This window comes from Danio rerio, chromosome 3 (genome assembly GCF_052040795.2).
Source record: "Danio rerio strain M-AB ecotype USA chromosome 3, GRCz13ab, whole genome shotgun sequence".
Classification (NCBI taxonomy): domain Eukaryota; kingdom Metazoa; phylum Chordata; class Actinopteri; order Cypriniformes; family Danionidae; genus Danio; species Danio rerio.
Window position 1 is genome coordinate 6,702,922 of NC_141023.1, and position 17,548 is coordinate 6,720,469.

General features: G+C 37.2%; 2 protein-coding genes across 3 annotated transcripts in view; both read right to left on the reverse strand.

The window, feature by feature from the left end:
• Positions 1 to 9,699, reverse strand: part of LOC101884644 (uncharacterized) — a 40,594-nt gene extending 30,895 nt beyond the window's left edge. Inside the window, exons 1-4 of one of the 2 annotated variants that reach the window (XM_087243620.1) lie at positions 9,499 to 9,699; positions 1,458 to 3,399; positions 1,094 to 1,330; positions 227 to 787 (exon numbers count right to left, since the gene is read on the reverse strand). The gene's annotated coding sequence lies outside the window, so the exon portion shown is untranslated. Of the gene's footprint in view, positions 1 to 226; positions 788 to 1,093; positions 3,400 to 9,498 lie in introns of both variants that reach the window. The other variant, XM_087243619.1, reaches the window with a different exon arrangement.
• On the reverse strand, positions 2,409 to 9,685 carry zgc:173577. The gene is given in 2 exon segments (NM_001105127.1): positions 2,409 to 3,399; positions 9,499 to 9,685. A coding segment is annotated over 1 exon segment (846 nt). The 5' UTR covers positions 3,395 to 3,399; positions 9,499 to 9,685; the 3' UTR covers positions 2,409 to 2,548.
• Positions 9,700 to 17,548: the final 7,849 nt, after the last annotated feature.

A 17,548-nucleotide genomic window follows, 5' to 3' on the forward strand; every position in this document is an offset into this window, starting at 1 on the left:
ACCTCTCGCGACGCAACCTCTCCAATGCGGCGCCTCGCGATATTTGTCACATGATTCATATTTATTATCAATTGACAGTAATAGAGGAACGCCACCAAATGTAGCGAAGAGTAATGATTTCTCTCAAATTATTTACGCGAGTAAAAGTACACATATTTAGTTGTATTCAAAAAGTACACGTTACCCAACAACTTTACTCAATTAAATGTAATTCGTTACTACTCACCTCTGCATTTGCACTTATGTTAGTCTGTTTCTTCTTATCCTGAGATCTCTATAACCCTGGACCCGGCCCGTATCCCGAGCAGATGTTGTGGTGGTCATGGAGGAGTGGAGAGGGTGAGACTGATTCCTGAAAGGCATTGACTCTATGGGCTTGCCTGAACACCCACCAGGTTCTCCACAATGGAGGTCCAGCGTTCTCAAGTCTCCAGCACCAAGACTGCAGCTCTGCACAAGACGTTTGGCCAGAAGAGAACTGGTCGTGCCCACTTGAGCCTGTTTTTTGTGGAGTTGCGCATTGGAGTTGCTCTTCACGGTTCAGTGTTTCGGCTTTCAGCAGTGACATTTATTTTACACTAAACTGATCTTCAGCTGTGAAAACTGGACTGAAGCAGTATCAGTTCACTGGAACTTCATTTAGGTAAGGCTGCTATGAAAATAAAACTGACAAATTAATGGACTGATGATTGTCTGAAACGCTTCCCACACTGAGAACATGTGAATGCTTTATCTCCAGTGCGAGTCTTTTTGCATGCCAAACTCTTTCCACACTTCTTCACTAGACCTGAAATAAAAGTAGGATTGCATTAAATTAATTTATTAAAATATGCACAGGCACTTTTCTTTAAAAACAGACGAAACTTTGACTATTCTAACAGAAGTTAACACCTAAAACAAACACACAAACACAATCATACAGGTTGTAGAGAGGAGTAGAGGAAGAGTTTGAGAGAGTTTAATGATGCAAGTCACAGGACTTGTAAGACCTTTTAAACAAACCAAAAATAATCAATTCAACCCTTCTATTGTTTCTTGTTACTTTACTCTATTGTTACTTTACAGGAATTCAGTATTAATCTGGAGACATTACCTGTGTTCCTTCTGTGATGTGCAGATCTCCCTTTGCCAAGCTGGGTTCCCACATGGGTTCCCTGATAGTTGGTCCGTTGTTTATGTGAGACTTGGAGTTTCTTTACCGTTCAAGACGACAAAAGACTGCAGTCATGTTGACCTCTGGCTTTGCGGCACACTAAACTCAACTAGACTCTCAATGGAATAAAAAGTAACAGATGTGGAAGTTTGGCTGTCCTGTATCCCATCTTAGAGTCTGTGTTCGATGCGGCATACAACAACAACAGAAGAAACATGGAGGGGGAAAACATGGTCAGTGGTCGATAGCACAAGCCTTCATGCCCTGTGGGGAGATGAGTCAGTGGAGGACACCATATACAAACCATAGGCGCAAGCAGCGATGACTGCCCTTTCCCTCCTCCTCCGCCTCAAAATGATATTAAAGTTTGGCGAACTTGGCATCTTTCGCAGAGCTAAAAGCAAGACAATTTCTTCCATCGTGGCTAATGTGGTGCAGATGCTAGAACCCGCCTTTGCGCATGCGCGACATCGTAGATTGTATGGCAAATGTAAACAGAAGAATCAGATGTGGGTCTCAATTAAAAGAACGTGTAAACCGACAGACAAACAAATCAGATATGGGCAACTAAGCAGAATTGGCCATCAAGACCTGACAGTGTAAACGGGCCTAAAAGCATGTGGAAAGCAGGAGTGGTTTTGCCTTCTCTATTTGTCTGTGGTGGCTGTGCGTCTATATATGAAAGAATTGGCCCAGTGTGAATATATTTGATATTAGCAATAATTAAAAGTTTTACATCCTCAAAATGATTCAGATATTGCTGCTAATATTCAAACTATTACCCTACTTGGAGTGTGAGGGTGTGACTCGGCCCACACGCAATGTGTGCGCAGAAATCTGCACTGAATGACTAATCATTGCTGACACTCTGATACAAGTTTTAATTACGGAAACAATTACAAAGCAATGCAGTGTTTGAGTATTCTGTGTTTGTCTGAGCTAATTAGTCTTACCGAAATATGAATATTCCTTACAAGCTGAAGCTGATCGGTCAATTCATGTTATGTGTTGCAGGATTCCTTTAACTGTGTGCATCTGGTCTGGAAGACCAGCGCTGAGTCTTCCAGACTAGAAGCCACGGATGCCGCACACCTCCAATTCACTGGGCCTTTTCCCCTTAGCAAAGAAACTTTCTAAAGACGTCTGTTTCCTGCTCATTTTGCTACTTGTGGATTAAATTTGGGAGCTCAAGTGACCGAGATGCAAGCGAGAGAATGCGGTAATTTTTCAAAATGAATGACCGTTCAGACTCAGATCATTAATTATTTCCGTTTTATTTATTATTTCTTGTGTAGCCCCATACTAATTGATCCATGGACCGGTAATGGTCTCAAGCCCGGTGGTTGAGGACTACCAACCTAAAGAGAAACAAAGCAGATAAGCAGTCTTGTTAGACTATGGCGACTTTACACCTTCAAGGTTACAAGTTTCCTTTCTAGAGTGAATCTTTATATGTGATGTCAGGCTAAATGAATGACCGAATCTCTTGCCACAGTGTGAACACATGTAAGGTTTCTCTCCAGTGTGAGTCCTCTCATGTGCTTTCAGAATTCCCGACTGATTGAATCTCTTGTCGCAGTGTGAACACTTGTACGGTCTCTCTCCAGTGTGAATTCTCTCGTGTTTTTTTAAGATTCCTGACCGATTGAAACACTTGTCACAGTATGAACACTTGTATGGTTTCTCTCCGGTGTGAATCATCTTGTGTTTATTCAGGCTTCCTAACTGACTGAATCTCTTTTCACAGTGTGAACACTTGTAAGGTCTCTCTCCAGTGTGAGTCCTCTCATGTATTTTCAATTTTACAGCCGTAATAAAGGTCTTCTCACACACCAAGCAAATATAAACTCCCACACCGGTGTGGATCTTCTGATGATCTCTTAAACCATCTTCATGTCTGAAAGTCTTTCCACACACAGTGCATGAATAAGGCTTCCCCTCTGTATGAACTCGAAGGTGTTTCTTCAGCCCTGAAGCCCTCAAAAATGTTTTCCCGCACTGATCACATTGGTGTGTTTTCTCTCCAGTGTGGACCAACATGTGTCTACCAAAGTTTGATGAGTGTCTGAAACTCATCCCACAATGAGAGCATGTGAATGGTTTCTCTCCAGTGTGGATCATCATGTGATCACTGAGACTCTGTTTGTTAAACAGACTTACTCCACACTGAGTGCAGGTGACACACTTTTTGTCTTTTCTCTTCAGTGAGATTTCTTTGATTTTCTCATGTGTGTCCTCCATCAGGCCTGAAATAAAAATAAATGGACTGCCTTTAAAATTAATTATTTAAGAAAGTTAAAGTTTACCACCACTAAAGTTTCATTCATCATCACTTTTGGTGTCTTTTTGTAAACTTCATTTCAGAAGCAAGATACACTGATCTTCCAATCATTCATTTTAAAACACTTGTCGTACAAAATTAACCGTATTATCATTTTATCATTACCTTTAGATGCTTTTACACATATTTGGACAATGCATTGATAATAATGTGTCACTTTAAAGTGGTGGATTTTAGGGCTGGTCGGTATATCGGGTTCTGGAGATGTATCGATGATTCCCCAATCCTATGCGGTATTATCCAGTATCATACATATCTATATGGTTTGAGGCCACATTTGCACCTTCTGCGCAGAACAGACCACTCCTAGGTAGCACTTAAGCTCCACTTGCACAAATGTACGCATGTGCAAATTAATGATTCACTCCATGAGTCAAACAAAAGATTTGTTAAAAATGAACGAATCGTTCAAGAACGACCCATCACTGACATGGACATGGAGGAACATGCAGTGCTGGTGTTGTATTGAAATCTGACTCCCCCTCGCGAGCACGCACACGTCAAACAGCACCTGCAGCTGTCACAGCGGTTTACCAGAAACCTTTTATCGATCATTTCTTCTGCAATTAACAGCAAGAACGAACACAGAAGCCTTGACAAATTGACAAGCAGCACCTGAATGTGTTCAAAAGAATTAAAAACGTCAAAATGGGAGGAATTTATACCACATTTCAAAAGTGAAACCACCTCATTAAAGTTCAGTATTTATTACACGACTGTCTCTTCTTTACATTTACGTTATAACACATTTAGCTCTGTGTTTAGCTCTGTTATAATGACTGTCTACATTTATATGCTTAACCAGCATTTCATCACAGCACTCTGAAACTACTTCACTACTCCTCATATGTATAGTCTATTCGTTTTCATCTGCTTATTTAATATTTAGCAAAACAAGTTTAATCAAAACAAAAGCGAAAGTGTAGGATTTTTTTTACATGGAGTGAAAGATTTATCTTTAGATATCTTTGATATGTGCACTTAGGGCTGGGCGATATGGCAAAAAAATCTAGTTTTAATCTAGTTCAAATTTCAAATTTATTGTGTAACTAGTCAACTTAAAACATTACAACAACATGACTGAAATAGCATTCTCTTTATAAGCAACTTGAAAAACCATCTGGTTAAGGAACCTTGTTCAACCATACTATAATAAAGTGTACTTATTTATTATAGTATTGTACAACTGTGTTACTGAAAGCTGCAGCAGTAACTGTGGTGAAATGAGAAAATGCTCTGCATACTGTAGTAAACATAAGTTGTAATATAGTTGTTGTAAACATACCTGTCAACCCTCCCGTTTTTCCTGTGATTCTCCCATATTTTACAGTTGTATCCCGTGAAGGTGTTTTCCCGTATTTTCAGTCTTTCTCTGACCAGCCGAGTCTCCCTATACGCAACCCATACCGCCGAACCACCAGGGGTCGCCCCTTGCTCCTAAACGTGTGTCTGTTCTGTCCTTTCGCTTTGTTTAGGAATGAAAACACTTATAAAAATGGCGCAATTCCCTTTCTAGGGGCGAGGCAGTGGCGCAGCAGGTAGCGCTGTCGCCTCACAGCAAGAAGGTTTCCCCCACAGATCAAAGACATGCGGTACAGGTGAACTCAAGTACACCCGTCTGCAGCCCGCAGATCGGGGCGGGGCTGAATACGGGGCGGGGCTGCATATTCAACCCCGCCCATAAGTAGGCGGGACTGAACATGTCGCTCCGCCTACAAGTCTTTCATCGGTTCACGGAAACATATTGACGTTGATGTAATGTATGCTTTCGATTCCGGTTTTCATCTCTGCATGGTAAGTACACGTCTTCTGTCATGTAGCCTAAATGGTTAAATTATAGTGCAGTACACCTCACGGGCTACGTATTATGTGTAATTTATTTAATTAAAGGCCTTTAAGGAGATATGAAGTTTTAAAGCAATTAAAAAAATGTTTTCTGTGTTAGGGTTGGCGTTTTCCAGATTAATCGTACAGTTGGTGGTCTTATTCACTTAAAAGAATAATGTAAACTTTAAAGAGTTTCGAGCAACACAGTACATCACATAAAGTTTATTGATATCAAAGATAACAAAATATATTTTTCTTTGTGGCATGTTCTCTAATTTATATACTCTGGTAATGTTAATGCTAAATATGATTGAAATGATGAAATATCATTGGCATTGATATATATTCATCACTATGATTCTTGTGGAGCAAATTCTCTGTTTTATTTTATTTTACCTTGGTTCTTTCTCTCTTTTTGTTTTATTAGATTTTTGCTTTTATTTTTTTTTAAATATATTTATTTACACTTCATGTTCTCTTATTTTTTGTTTACTTTATAACCCATGAATGAAACTTATGCAAAGGGGAATGTGAGGAGGGGGCATGCCTAGTACAAACATATTTAATTCTTTGAGTTTAACTTTAATATACTGTATGTTAAGCGACATGTTGATGATTGTTGGTTATTTTGTACAGATGCTGCCTGAGATCATGCAGTGTATCCTACTGAGAGTTGTCACACAGGATGGTGATGGGACATTTCTGCAACTCTCACTGACATCCAGGACCTGCTGAGCCGTCATTCATTCATTCATTTTCTTGTCGGCTTTGTCCCTTTATTAATCCGGGGTCGCCACAGCGGAATGAACCACCAACTTATCCAGCAAATTTTTACGCAGCGTATGCCCTTCCAGCCGCAACCCATCTCTGGGAAACATCCACACACACACATATTCACACACACTACGTACAATTTAGCCTACCCAATTCACCTGTACCGCATGTCTTTGGACTGTGGGGGAAACCGGAGCACCCGGAGGAAACCCACGCGAAGGCAGGGAGAACATGCAAACTCCACACAGAAACGGCAACTGAGCCGAGGTTCAAATCAGTGACCCAGCGACCTTCTTGCTGTGAGTTGACAGCACTACCTACTGCACACTGCCTCGCCGAGCCATTGTCAGTAATCCAAAATTCAAGAAGCAGGCTGTGTGTGTGTGTGTGTGTACACATGATAAAGAGTACAGAATATGCCAAGCACTTTTTACAGTACTCCGTTAGTTTTAAAACTTTGAATTTTATGGTTGGGTCTTGCTTAAATATGTACTTCATTTTTTTTAGGCGTCATTAATCAGAGTGCCATATACTTTGACAAAGTGCTTTGTCTGTTGGGTATGGCGAGAGGGGGGGTCCTGCAAGCAATCTTTTCAACAAATGACTTCCCAATATATTGCTCAGCAGATTGTTACTTCTGTAGTGGAATTTCACTGTAAAAAATATATAATTGTTTTTATGTTTATTAAAGGTAATAATAATTACAAACTGCTGTATCTTTAATTATTATTATTATTTTCTATAAATTGTCAGTCTTCCTTTTGTACATGTGCATGTGCATACACAGATGTTCTGTAGTTGAGACATCTGACATCTAAAAAAACATCTGCCAGATTTTTACTTGAACCGAGAAAGAGGGACTTTCAACAGAGTGTAATTCTTTGTATTGGTGTTTTTACTGAAGATGAAGTTGGTATGTATTTATCAGCATTTGTCAAATAAAAAGTCAGAAGTTTACATGAGTGCTGCACTTATTAATGTCAAATTTATTTTCCTTAATTTGTGTCCTGATAGATAAGTAATAAATAAAACTGTCCATTTGTGCCAACCTATTAATATAATATTAAGTGTATTTAATAATTAAATGAAAAAGAATAACAATGTTGTACGTGACTCTTAATAACCAAACAAAATCATTATAAAAAATATTTTTAAAGATCTACAGTGCAGAAATGGATCCAGAAGCGTTGTTAGAAAGTGGTATTAAATTATTTACCCTGTATTTACAAATATTACAAAATTAAAACCAAGAAAACTGCATTTTAATTCAGTAATATTAAATTATAAAACTATTTGTAACTTATTAATTAAAATGTAGAACAGATAATTAAACCACCCAGTAGGTGGCAGCAGAACACTGACCTCATTCAAATGGAGAAACTGAACAAAACTTTAATAGATTGGTAAATAATAAATAATGAAATTGATTGCATCCACACCATGTAATATGAAAAAAAATAATTAAAAAATTTACTCATGCTGGAACATTTACATATAACAGATAATATATGTTTATATTCATAGCAGCATCAAAGTAAAAATAAATCTATTATATGATGAAATAATCTGATTTAATAAGTAAAAAGGTTACAAACATATACTTCCCTTAATAAATAATAGCTTATCCCTGCTCTTAATGAAACTCAAAGCAGTGCAGTATTGAAAGAGAAACAATTGGACACATGGCCAATATTTTGAAAAGCCTTAAATCAAAGTATAATTTTAATATTTTTAATTGTAAATTTTCCAGAGATCTCTCCCATTTAAAGGTAAAAAATTTAACTGAACTAAAAACACTGCATTTTTATTTATTTATTTTTTTCAGACTCCATCTTTATTTGTTGTAAATATGCAATATGCATTTTGAAGCAAAATAATAAACCATTAAAATATCAGAATTAAAATCACTGCATTTCTTAAGTGACACCATTGTGAAAAGTCTTTTGAGTCTTTTGTAATATTTTTTAACAGGAGAAATACCATTATGAAATTCACATAACTGTTAACATAATTAACATATAAAACACTCAGCAAGAATGTCCACTTTTGTACATTTCTGTGTTTATTAACAATAAAAACAATATTTAAGAAGTTGTAAATGCATTTCCTGTTTACTGACATCACGTAGTGGGCATTCACGCTATTACGTTTCCACTAACCAATGAAATTACAGGTGGGCGTGGCTGAATGTGCAGCCCCGCCCCACAATTATCCCCGCCCAGATCTGCAGGCTGCAGACAGGGGCTTCTCGGTGAACTGGGTAGGCTAAATTGTCCATAGTGTATGAGTGTGTGTGTGGATGTTTCCCAGAGATGGGTTACGGCTGGAAGGGCATCCACTGCGTAAAAACTTGCTGGATAAGTTGGCGGTTCATTCCGCTGTGGTGACCCCGGATTAATAAAGGGACTAAGCCGACAGGAAAATGAATTAACAAATCCCTTTCTTTGATTACAGGTGCCGTCACCCATCCTATACAATCCTCAAAACAGTCATATAATGGTGCATGACGGTCAGCTGAGATACTCCATAGGGATAAATAGCCGCAGTAAAGACGTCGATCTTGGTGTTTTTTTTTACCCAAACACACCTAAATGAGCATAAAAAGCTAGGAAAGCAGTCGAATGCTTTCGTTATAATGTTAGATGTGTGCATTTTTAAAGTGACACCTCTTATTTAATGTAATAAAAAAATCTTAATAAATGAAAGATTCATTCGTTGCTCTTTAATCAGAATGTTTGAGTTATACAGTGGAGAAACGGCTAATGAGATTTGATAGCTTGATTCTATGTCATTATAATAGCTATTCATTTTAATAAGCTGAACTGTTTGCTAATGTATTTGCTGCTAATGTATATATTTATTTTTCTTTTGTTATTAATAGTTTTAAAACATATTACTGACCATTTAACTGTTTATTTTCAATAAAACAGCTCCAAATTAACATATTTAGTAATTTGGGGTTTTTTTTAAAGGGGGCGGTGTGTTGGGGGATCCCTTATTATGGTGGGCAAATCCCTTATTTTCACATCCCAATGTTGACAGGTATGGTTGTAAATGTAGAGTGTTGGTGTTTTGTATTTATACTACACTATTTCCTATAAATGACTGCAGTATTTGTCCATGAGGGTGAAATGAGTGAACACAGCATTTCATTTGCCGCTAATAAAGATCAGACAAATCCTGAAGTATAAGAATGTGTGAAAGTAAACAGGAATCATAACCTGTGCTTTTACCGCGAGAAGCTTTTACATCGAGAGCTTTAATAAAGAGGTTAGTGGCCAAAACCAAGCAAAAACAAAGCTGAAAACCGACACTGAAGAGGAACACAGCCGAGAGAAAAACACTTGAATATTGAGAAAGTAGGAATCTGAACTCATAAATAAGGAGAGAAACACAACGTTACCTGTTTACATATGAACACGGTAAAAGTCCGCTATTCCTGATCGCTTTCACAGAGGAATTGACAGTCAAGAGCCAGGATATAATGAAGAAAGGCAGGAGTTGTGTCGTGTTCGCTAAATAATCTCTCTAGAGTTGATAAAAGCTGAAGTGTAGCCTCTTTGTTTCTTCTCATCTTCAACACGAGTTTAATGTTGCTTGTTCTGAGCTTTTCCTCCAGCGCCTCCGCTATCAGTGTGCTGTGTACTACTGCCATCTAGAGGACGATCAAGGCAACAGCGACTTACAGCGGTAAGTTATAAGACCAAGAAAACACACCAATATATATGCACAAATATTAGAGCTTCCTATTAAAAATATAAATGTAAAAGATAGATGTGTGAGGGGTGAACTCATATATGCTGAGCACTGTATACAGTTGAAGTCAAAATTATTCACCCTCCTGTCAATTTATTTTCTTTTTTCAAAAATTTGCCAAATGATGTTTTAACAGATTCAGGAATTTTTCACAGTATTTCCATTATATATATATATATATATATATATATATATATATATATATATATATATATATATATATATATATATATATATATATTTGATTTTCTACAGAACAAACTATTATTATTCAATGATTTGCCTAATTACCCTAACTTGCAGAATTAACCTAGTTAAGCCTTCAAATGTCACTTTAAGCTGAATTGTAGTATCTTAAAAAATATCTAGTCAAATATTATGTACTGTCATCATGACAAAGATATGTAGATATATATATAAATATAAACACCCTTTTTAAAAAATAATGTTGAATTACTTCAATGGTTAACAGTGTGAATGACTTATTTGCGCATGCCATGGCTAATCGGTTACTCCATTAAACAGCCGTTTCTTTAGTTATCCCATATAATAAGGTTCAACTGTGGATAATGTTGACACTTACCACCAGGCCCGGCCCTAACCAATTTGGCATCCTTGGTAAGATTTCAGATGGCGCCTCGTTACATCGCAGTGAATTACACTGCTAGTGTATAGTCATAAGAAACTAAATAGCTTTTTGATCGACTACTACAAGCTGGGAAAACGTCAGATAAATATGGCAATGCAGTTAACGTTATCGCTAAATAGATCTGACATTTACACATTTGCTTGAGGAAGGAATGATGGGGGTAGTTACATTACTATTACTATTTTCCATAACATCTGTGCCCTCCCATAACATTAGCTGACGTTAAAACTAACAGATAGCACTATTGCTATTTATTGATTAGTCAACATTGGGATGTAAAAAATATGGGACAACAAATAGCTTCAAATGATAGAATACATAGCAAAGATTAGAAAATATTGACAATAAAATAAAAGGTTTAACCAATTAAAATCAATGGCTTATACAGAAATTAAATAAAGCTATATAATCTACTTTACTTTTAATTGTATTTGCATATTGATTAAAGTTACTATAGTTATTTAGTTTGATAACAGAGGTGTTAATGTGAGAATGCACAGATCCATAATGAAGCATTCGACTACTTTAGTAACTGTTTGTGCTCATTTAAGGGAAAATTAGTTGTGCTTAAAATAAAACACGCAGGACAGAGCAAAAAAAAAAAAAAATGCGAAAAAAAGAAGCACTTTTCCGACGGTCCCTTACTGAGAGCTCCTCTCAGCGCGAGCTCTCCCGGCTAATCGCATATTGCGAGGGCTCAAACGGAGCAGTTGTCATAATGTCGAGACAAAAAAAAGAGAAAAAGACAGCTGTGAAACATAACCAGCTTTGTCTTTTTGTAGGAAACACACTTTAAATATTTTTAGGGTAAGAGGTTTTTGAGTTATTGTCGCCAGGGCCGGAGTGGGACTCCTTTTCAGCCCTGGAGTTTCAAGCCTTAGACCGGCCCACCTCAGTTCATGAATGACTATATTAAAATAAGGTCATTCCAATTCAGTTTCTAATGACACGATCATGTCTTTTTTTGAGAAAACAGCTGCTTTAGAACTTCAAATGTTCAACAACCCTTACAGTATTATGTCTTAACAATAAAAATGAAAAAAAAAAAACATACTCAGACGAGGATCAAACCCAGGTTGGCAGCGTCGTAATTTAACATGCTAACCACTGGACCACAATAGTTGTATAGTGAGAGGTGACACATCTGAGTTATATAATCATTATGAAAAGAGCAGAGCTGCGGTTATATAATGAATAAGAAGGCTGTGGTCAAGTAAATAAATAAATAAATTTAAAAAGTGTGACTGCTGAGAGCAACAGATTCTGGAGCTAGGGACACCGGCCCTCGCGGCCAAAAAAACGGACCGGCCCACCGGGAATTCTCCTCCCGATTAGCCAATCCGGGCCTGATTGTCGCTATAACTGAATGTGTCAGGAATATCGAAAACAAAACCAACTTAACCTCGCTCATTTCTGAGCCCCCCCCCCCCCCCCTGGATTAACAGCGCTCTTAGCATTTGCCTATGCTGCCTATGCCACGGGCCGGCCCAGCTTACCACTACATGTTCTTCAGGTTGGAGCTGTAGTTCATGTATGTGTTGTGAAGTCAGTTCAGTTTTATGTACAGCGTGCATCACATTATCAAACTAATCTTGTTGACATCTTTGAATGAAAACAGACTCAATTTGAGGCCGCGGGTGGCCTGGTCCAGTAAACTCACTGCACAGACAGCCTGGGGTCCGTTCTTCGTACCTCGCTTAAATGATCTAAGATGATTTGGTAGATCCTGGATCTTTTAATCTCGATAACTGATCTCTCGCTAATTTGGTTCTTCAAACGAGTTCGTGAATCAGATTAGAATGTCTGGATAAACTGATCTGAGATCGCTGCGTGTGTTATGAAGGACAGATCTATCGATCCTCGAAATCATGATCAGCAATGCAACGATTGGCTGACGGCACAGCAGCGTAATGACATCATCTGATTAATATTCAATTATCCATGTGAGCAAAATTACATCAAATTAGCAGCAAACGGTTTGTTAAATATGACACGCAATAACCTTCCACATTTGTTATGAGCTGCAGGCTTTACACTGTCATGTGTCAAGAGTATTCATCATGTATTTCAATGCATATCAGTGTATTTAGTTCTACATTTAGAAAATATTTTCTTTATTATTGTAGCCGTTTTTTTAATCGGTGTAAAGAATAACTGTTGTTTACAAAAGCATTTTGATATTGGTAAAGGCGTCTGCAACTTTTGTGAATCATCAAATCACTGGCATATTAATTGTCAAAACATGTTCATGACTGCATAAATGTATTATTGCTTTAAAAAAGTCACATATTGTGCATTTCTATTATACACAATTTGTACTAAGCGATCTAAAAAGTTCCTATCAATGAGTTTTCTCTTTGCACCACCAGGTGGCAGTCTTTGTACTTTCATTTTGAGAGTGCAGATTGCATAAGTTTTATTAATATATATAACTTTATTTATTTTATTAATAACTATAACTTTATATAGTTTAAAAAATATTTACTCTTTTCCCAAGTGTATATGACTACTACTGTAAGAAAATATCAGAATTGGGAACATACTTTCTGTATTATCTTTGCTTGAACTGAGCCGATCTAATCCTGTTTATATGAATTGAACCTGCTCCCGATCAGGTTTGAGCTAGCAGAACTGTTGCTATGACAACAACTCTTGGATCAGCTTTGAAGAACGAAACGATCCTGGATCGTGTCAAATCGTCAACATCTAAATCCAGCTAACTGAGTAATCCATGTGCGAAGAATGGACCCCTGGCCTTACTTCTCGGAACTGCAGATGGCGTGACCACAGTATAAACTTGTACGACTTCAGCCATCATTCCAACATAGACGCGTCTCTTTAGCCACTTTCGCAACACAACCTCTCCAATGCCTCGTGATATTTGTCATATAAATCATTTTTACTATCATTTGACAGCGTAGGAATGCCGCCAAATGTAGCAAAGTAAGATTAATGATTTCTTTCTAATAATTTGCTTTAAAGTAAAAGTAGACATCTTTAAATGTACTCAAAAAAAGTACACGTTACCCAACAACTTTACTCAAGTAAATGTCATTCGTTACTACCCACCTCTGCATCTGCGCTTATGTTAGCCTGTTTCTCCTTATCCCGAGATCTCTATAACCCTGGACCCGGCACTGTCCCGAGCAGATGTTGTGGTGGTCATGGAGAGAGTGAGACGGATTCCTGAAAGGCATTGACCCTGTGGGCTCACCTGAGCACCCGCCGTTGACCTACTCAGACCTGCAGCTTTTCCACGATGGAAGTCCAGCTTTCTCCAGCCTCCAGCTCTGCACAAGACTTTTGGCCAGAGGAGAACTGGTCGTGCCCAGTTGAGATAGTTTATTCTCCAGGATTTTTCCTTCTCTTTCGTCTATTGGTGAAGTTTGTTCCTCACCACCGTCCTGCTTGGTTTGGGACTTGTGGAGCTGCACATCCGTTCACTGTTCAGTGTTTCGGCTTTCAGCAGTGACATTTATTTACATTAAACTGATCTTCAGCGGTGAAAACTGGACTGAAGCAGTATCAGAACTCAATTTATTTTAAGCTCCAATGATATTTTGACAATCTAGACCACAGGTGTCAAACTCAGTTCCAAAAGGGCCGCAGCTCTGCAGTTTAGTTGCAACCCTAATGAAACACACCTGACCAAACTAATTGAGTCCTTCAGGCTTGTTTGAAACCTACAGGTAAGTGTGTTGGAGCAGGGTTGGAACTAAACTGTGCAGGGCTTCGGCCCTCCAGGAATTGAGTTTGACACCCCTGATCTAGAGAAGTAAAAGTGAACTAAATTATTGGATTGATGACTGTCTGAAACTCTTCCCACACCGAGATCATGTGAATGCTTTCTCTCCAGTGTGAATCCTCATGAGAGTCTTTTTGCATGCCAAACTCTTTCCACACTGAGTGCAGGTAAATCCTCTTTTGTTTTCTCCATCAGATCTGAAATAAAAGTAGGATTGCATTTAAATTAAATTATTAAAATATGCACAGGCACTTTTCTTTAAAAACAGATGAAACTTTGCCTATTTTTTTTTTTTATTTGCTTGTTTATTTTACAGGGACACTACACTTGACATTGTTATACAAAGATAACCGATGTTGTGTACATAGGGCATATAGCATAAAGCTAATTTGCAGCCCTCGTCCCTGGTTAGGCTTTACATTATAAAAAGAAAAAAAAATAATAATAATAAAGAAAACCGGCAAGAATAAAACACAATACAGCAATCATGTACAATATTTACAGAGCCATAAACATAAGATGCAAGTCCATATGGATAAAGAGAAATGTAAATGGGACCAACCTGAAAGAGTAATGCTTAATGTTCACATTGCTGTAAAGATTTCAACCATTCTTTCAGCTTTACAGCAAAAACTGGGAGTTCTGATTGTAACTTTAAATGAACAGGCATGGCATTCCATAGATGTGAACCTTTTACTGAAAAGGATGACTGACCCACAGCGGTTCTGCATCTGCGGATTCTACAATTCCCACTTACCGCCCCTCTAGTCTTCGCCCCATCACTACTGAATTTATTTATTAACTCACAAACTACTTTAGGAGCAAGACCATGTATACACTTAAACATGTTTTTTAAAAACGAAAACTTTAAAAAAACTATCAAAACTTAACAAATTATATTTTTTAAGAATTTGACAATGGTGCCATCTTATTGGTTTCTGATCCATTACTTTTAAAGTTTGTTTGTAAAGAGATATTACAGGCTTAACAACTGACTGGGTTGCTTGACCCCAGATTATTGCACAATAAGACATACGTGAAAATATCATAGCATGCACAAACATTTGCGCTGCTTTAAGAGATATATATGGTCTTATCATACGAAAACAGTTTAAATTTGTCTTAATAGCCTTAGACATTTTCTTGATGTGGGCATCAAACTTAAGCTTCGAGTCTATGATGACACCTAGGTATTTAAATTCACTCACTTCCTTAATTTCCTTTTGGTCAATTTGGATTTTAAATGCATTTAGTGCTCTGTTTTTTGAGGAGAAACACATTGAAACTGTTTTGTTGTAATTTAGAGTTAGACAGTTGTCCTTCAGCCAGTGGGAAATAAAGACCAGTTGATTAGTTAACATTTCTGCAGCCTTCTGTGAATTTTCTGCTGTTACATAAATAATTGTATCATCAGCATACATTTGACAACCAACCTCCTTGCAACTTTCAGGTAGATCATTTATATACAAACAGAAAAGCAACGGTCCCAAAATTGAGCCTTGTGGTACACCTAATTTGCATTTTTGAAGTGTTGACTTCACACCGTTAATTTGAACACATTGCTGTCTGCATTCCAGATATGATTTAAACCAGTTTAGAGCTGGTTGTGAAAAGTTCATTTGTTTCAATTTATTTATGAGTACTTCATGATTCACGGTATCAAAAGCTTTTTTAAAGTCTAAAAATACTGCTCCCACCATCTTTCCTTGATCCAAACTGCTTTTTATCATATCTATAAAATTACATGTTGCCATTTCTGTTGAATATTTGGGTCGAAATCCAAACTGTTTAGGGTTCAGCAAATTATTTTCTTCCAAATACTTCATTAATTGTTCAGCCACTAACTTTTCTAAAATTTTGGATATTACTGGAACAATTGAGATGGGCCTATAATTACACACCTCATCCAACTTCCCAGACTTAAAAACAGGGGTCACCACTGCCGTTTTAAAAATTTGGGGAAACTTGCCAGATTTAATAGATAGATTTACCAAATAAGCTATTGGCCTTAGCAGCACTGAGCTATGTTTTTTAATAAAAGAAGCATCTAACCCAAATATATCTTTAGCTTTTGAACTATTTAATTGATTAATAATGTTGTTAATTTTGTCTTCATCAACCTGTGAGATATGAAAAGATGATAAACTTCTTACTACTTCATGTGATATACACACAGAATTAAAATTTGTAGCAAGCTCTTCAACTGATTTAATGTAATGTATTTTTTATTTAGTGCCATGTCAGCAACCAAGGCTATCTTCATGGCAGGAATCTTTCAACAATAAATATACAATTTAAAAATCTACAAACAAAATAAAACATAAATTAAATAAGATTTTTTGTGTTAATACATGATAAAAATTCTAAAATCTTTTCTGGTTCCACTTTGTCAAAAATGTCCTTAAAAGAGTTCATTTCATAAAAAGTCCTTCTGGAATCAGTAAAAGCAGGACAGTCCAGTAAAATATGTTTTACAGTGATAGGAGTTTTGCAGCACAAACACTGAGTGGGGTTTTCACCTTGGAGCAAAAATCCATGTGTAATTCTCGTATGTCCAATACGGCATCTGGTAAAAACTACTTGATCAAATCGATTCTTAAAATGTCTTAAAATTCTGTGTGAAACTTCAGGTTGGATTTCATGTAGTTTATTGTTTTCTAATGCATCCCATTCCTTTTGCCACTTGTTTAAAATGTAAGCGTTGATAAAAGGTTTCATCTCTGACGGAGGAATTTTCAACTGATTTAATAAAAAAGTATTAAATTCATTTGCAATTTCCAAATTATCATTACTAACCTTACCATTTATAACTATCTTTGATATACCTTGACGTTGACTACATTTCTGATTGGTGAGTTTATTCATATGTTTCCAAATAGAAGAGCTATTACCCTGTGATTCAGCAAACAACTGCATAAAATAAGATGACTTTGCTTCTAACAGAAGTTAACACCTAAAACAAACACACAAACACAATCATACAGGTTGTAGAGAGGAGTAAAGGAAGAGTTTGAGAGAGTTTAATAATGCAAGTCACAGGATTTGTCAGACCTTTTAAACGAACCAGAAATGATAAACTCAACCCTTCTATTGTTTCTTCTGGGTTACATATAATTTACAGGAATTCAGTATTAATCTGGAGGCATTACCTGTGTTTCTTCTGTGATGTGGAGATCTTCCTCTGCCAAGCTGGGCTCCCACATGGGTTCCCTGTTGGTTGGTCCGTTGTTCACGTGAGGCTAGAAGTCTGGAGATTCACGTTCAAGACGACAAAAGACTGCAGTCATGTTGACCTCTGGCTTC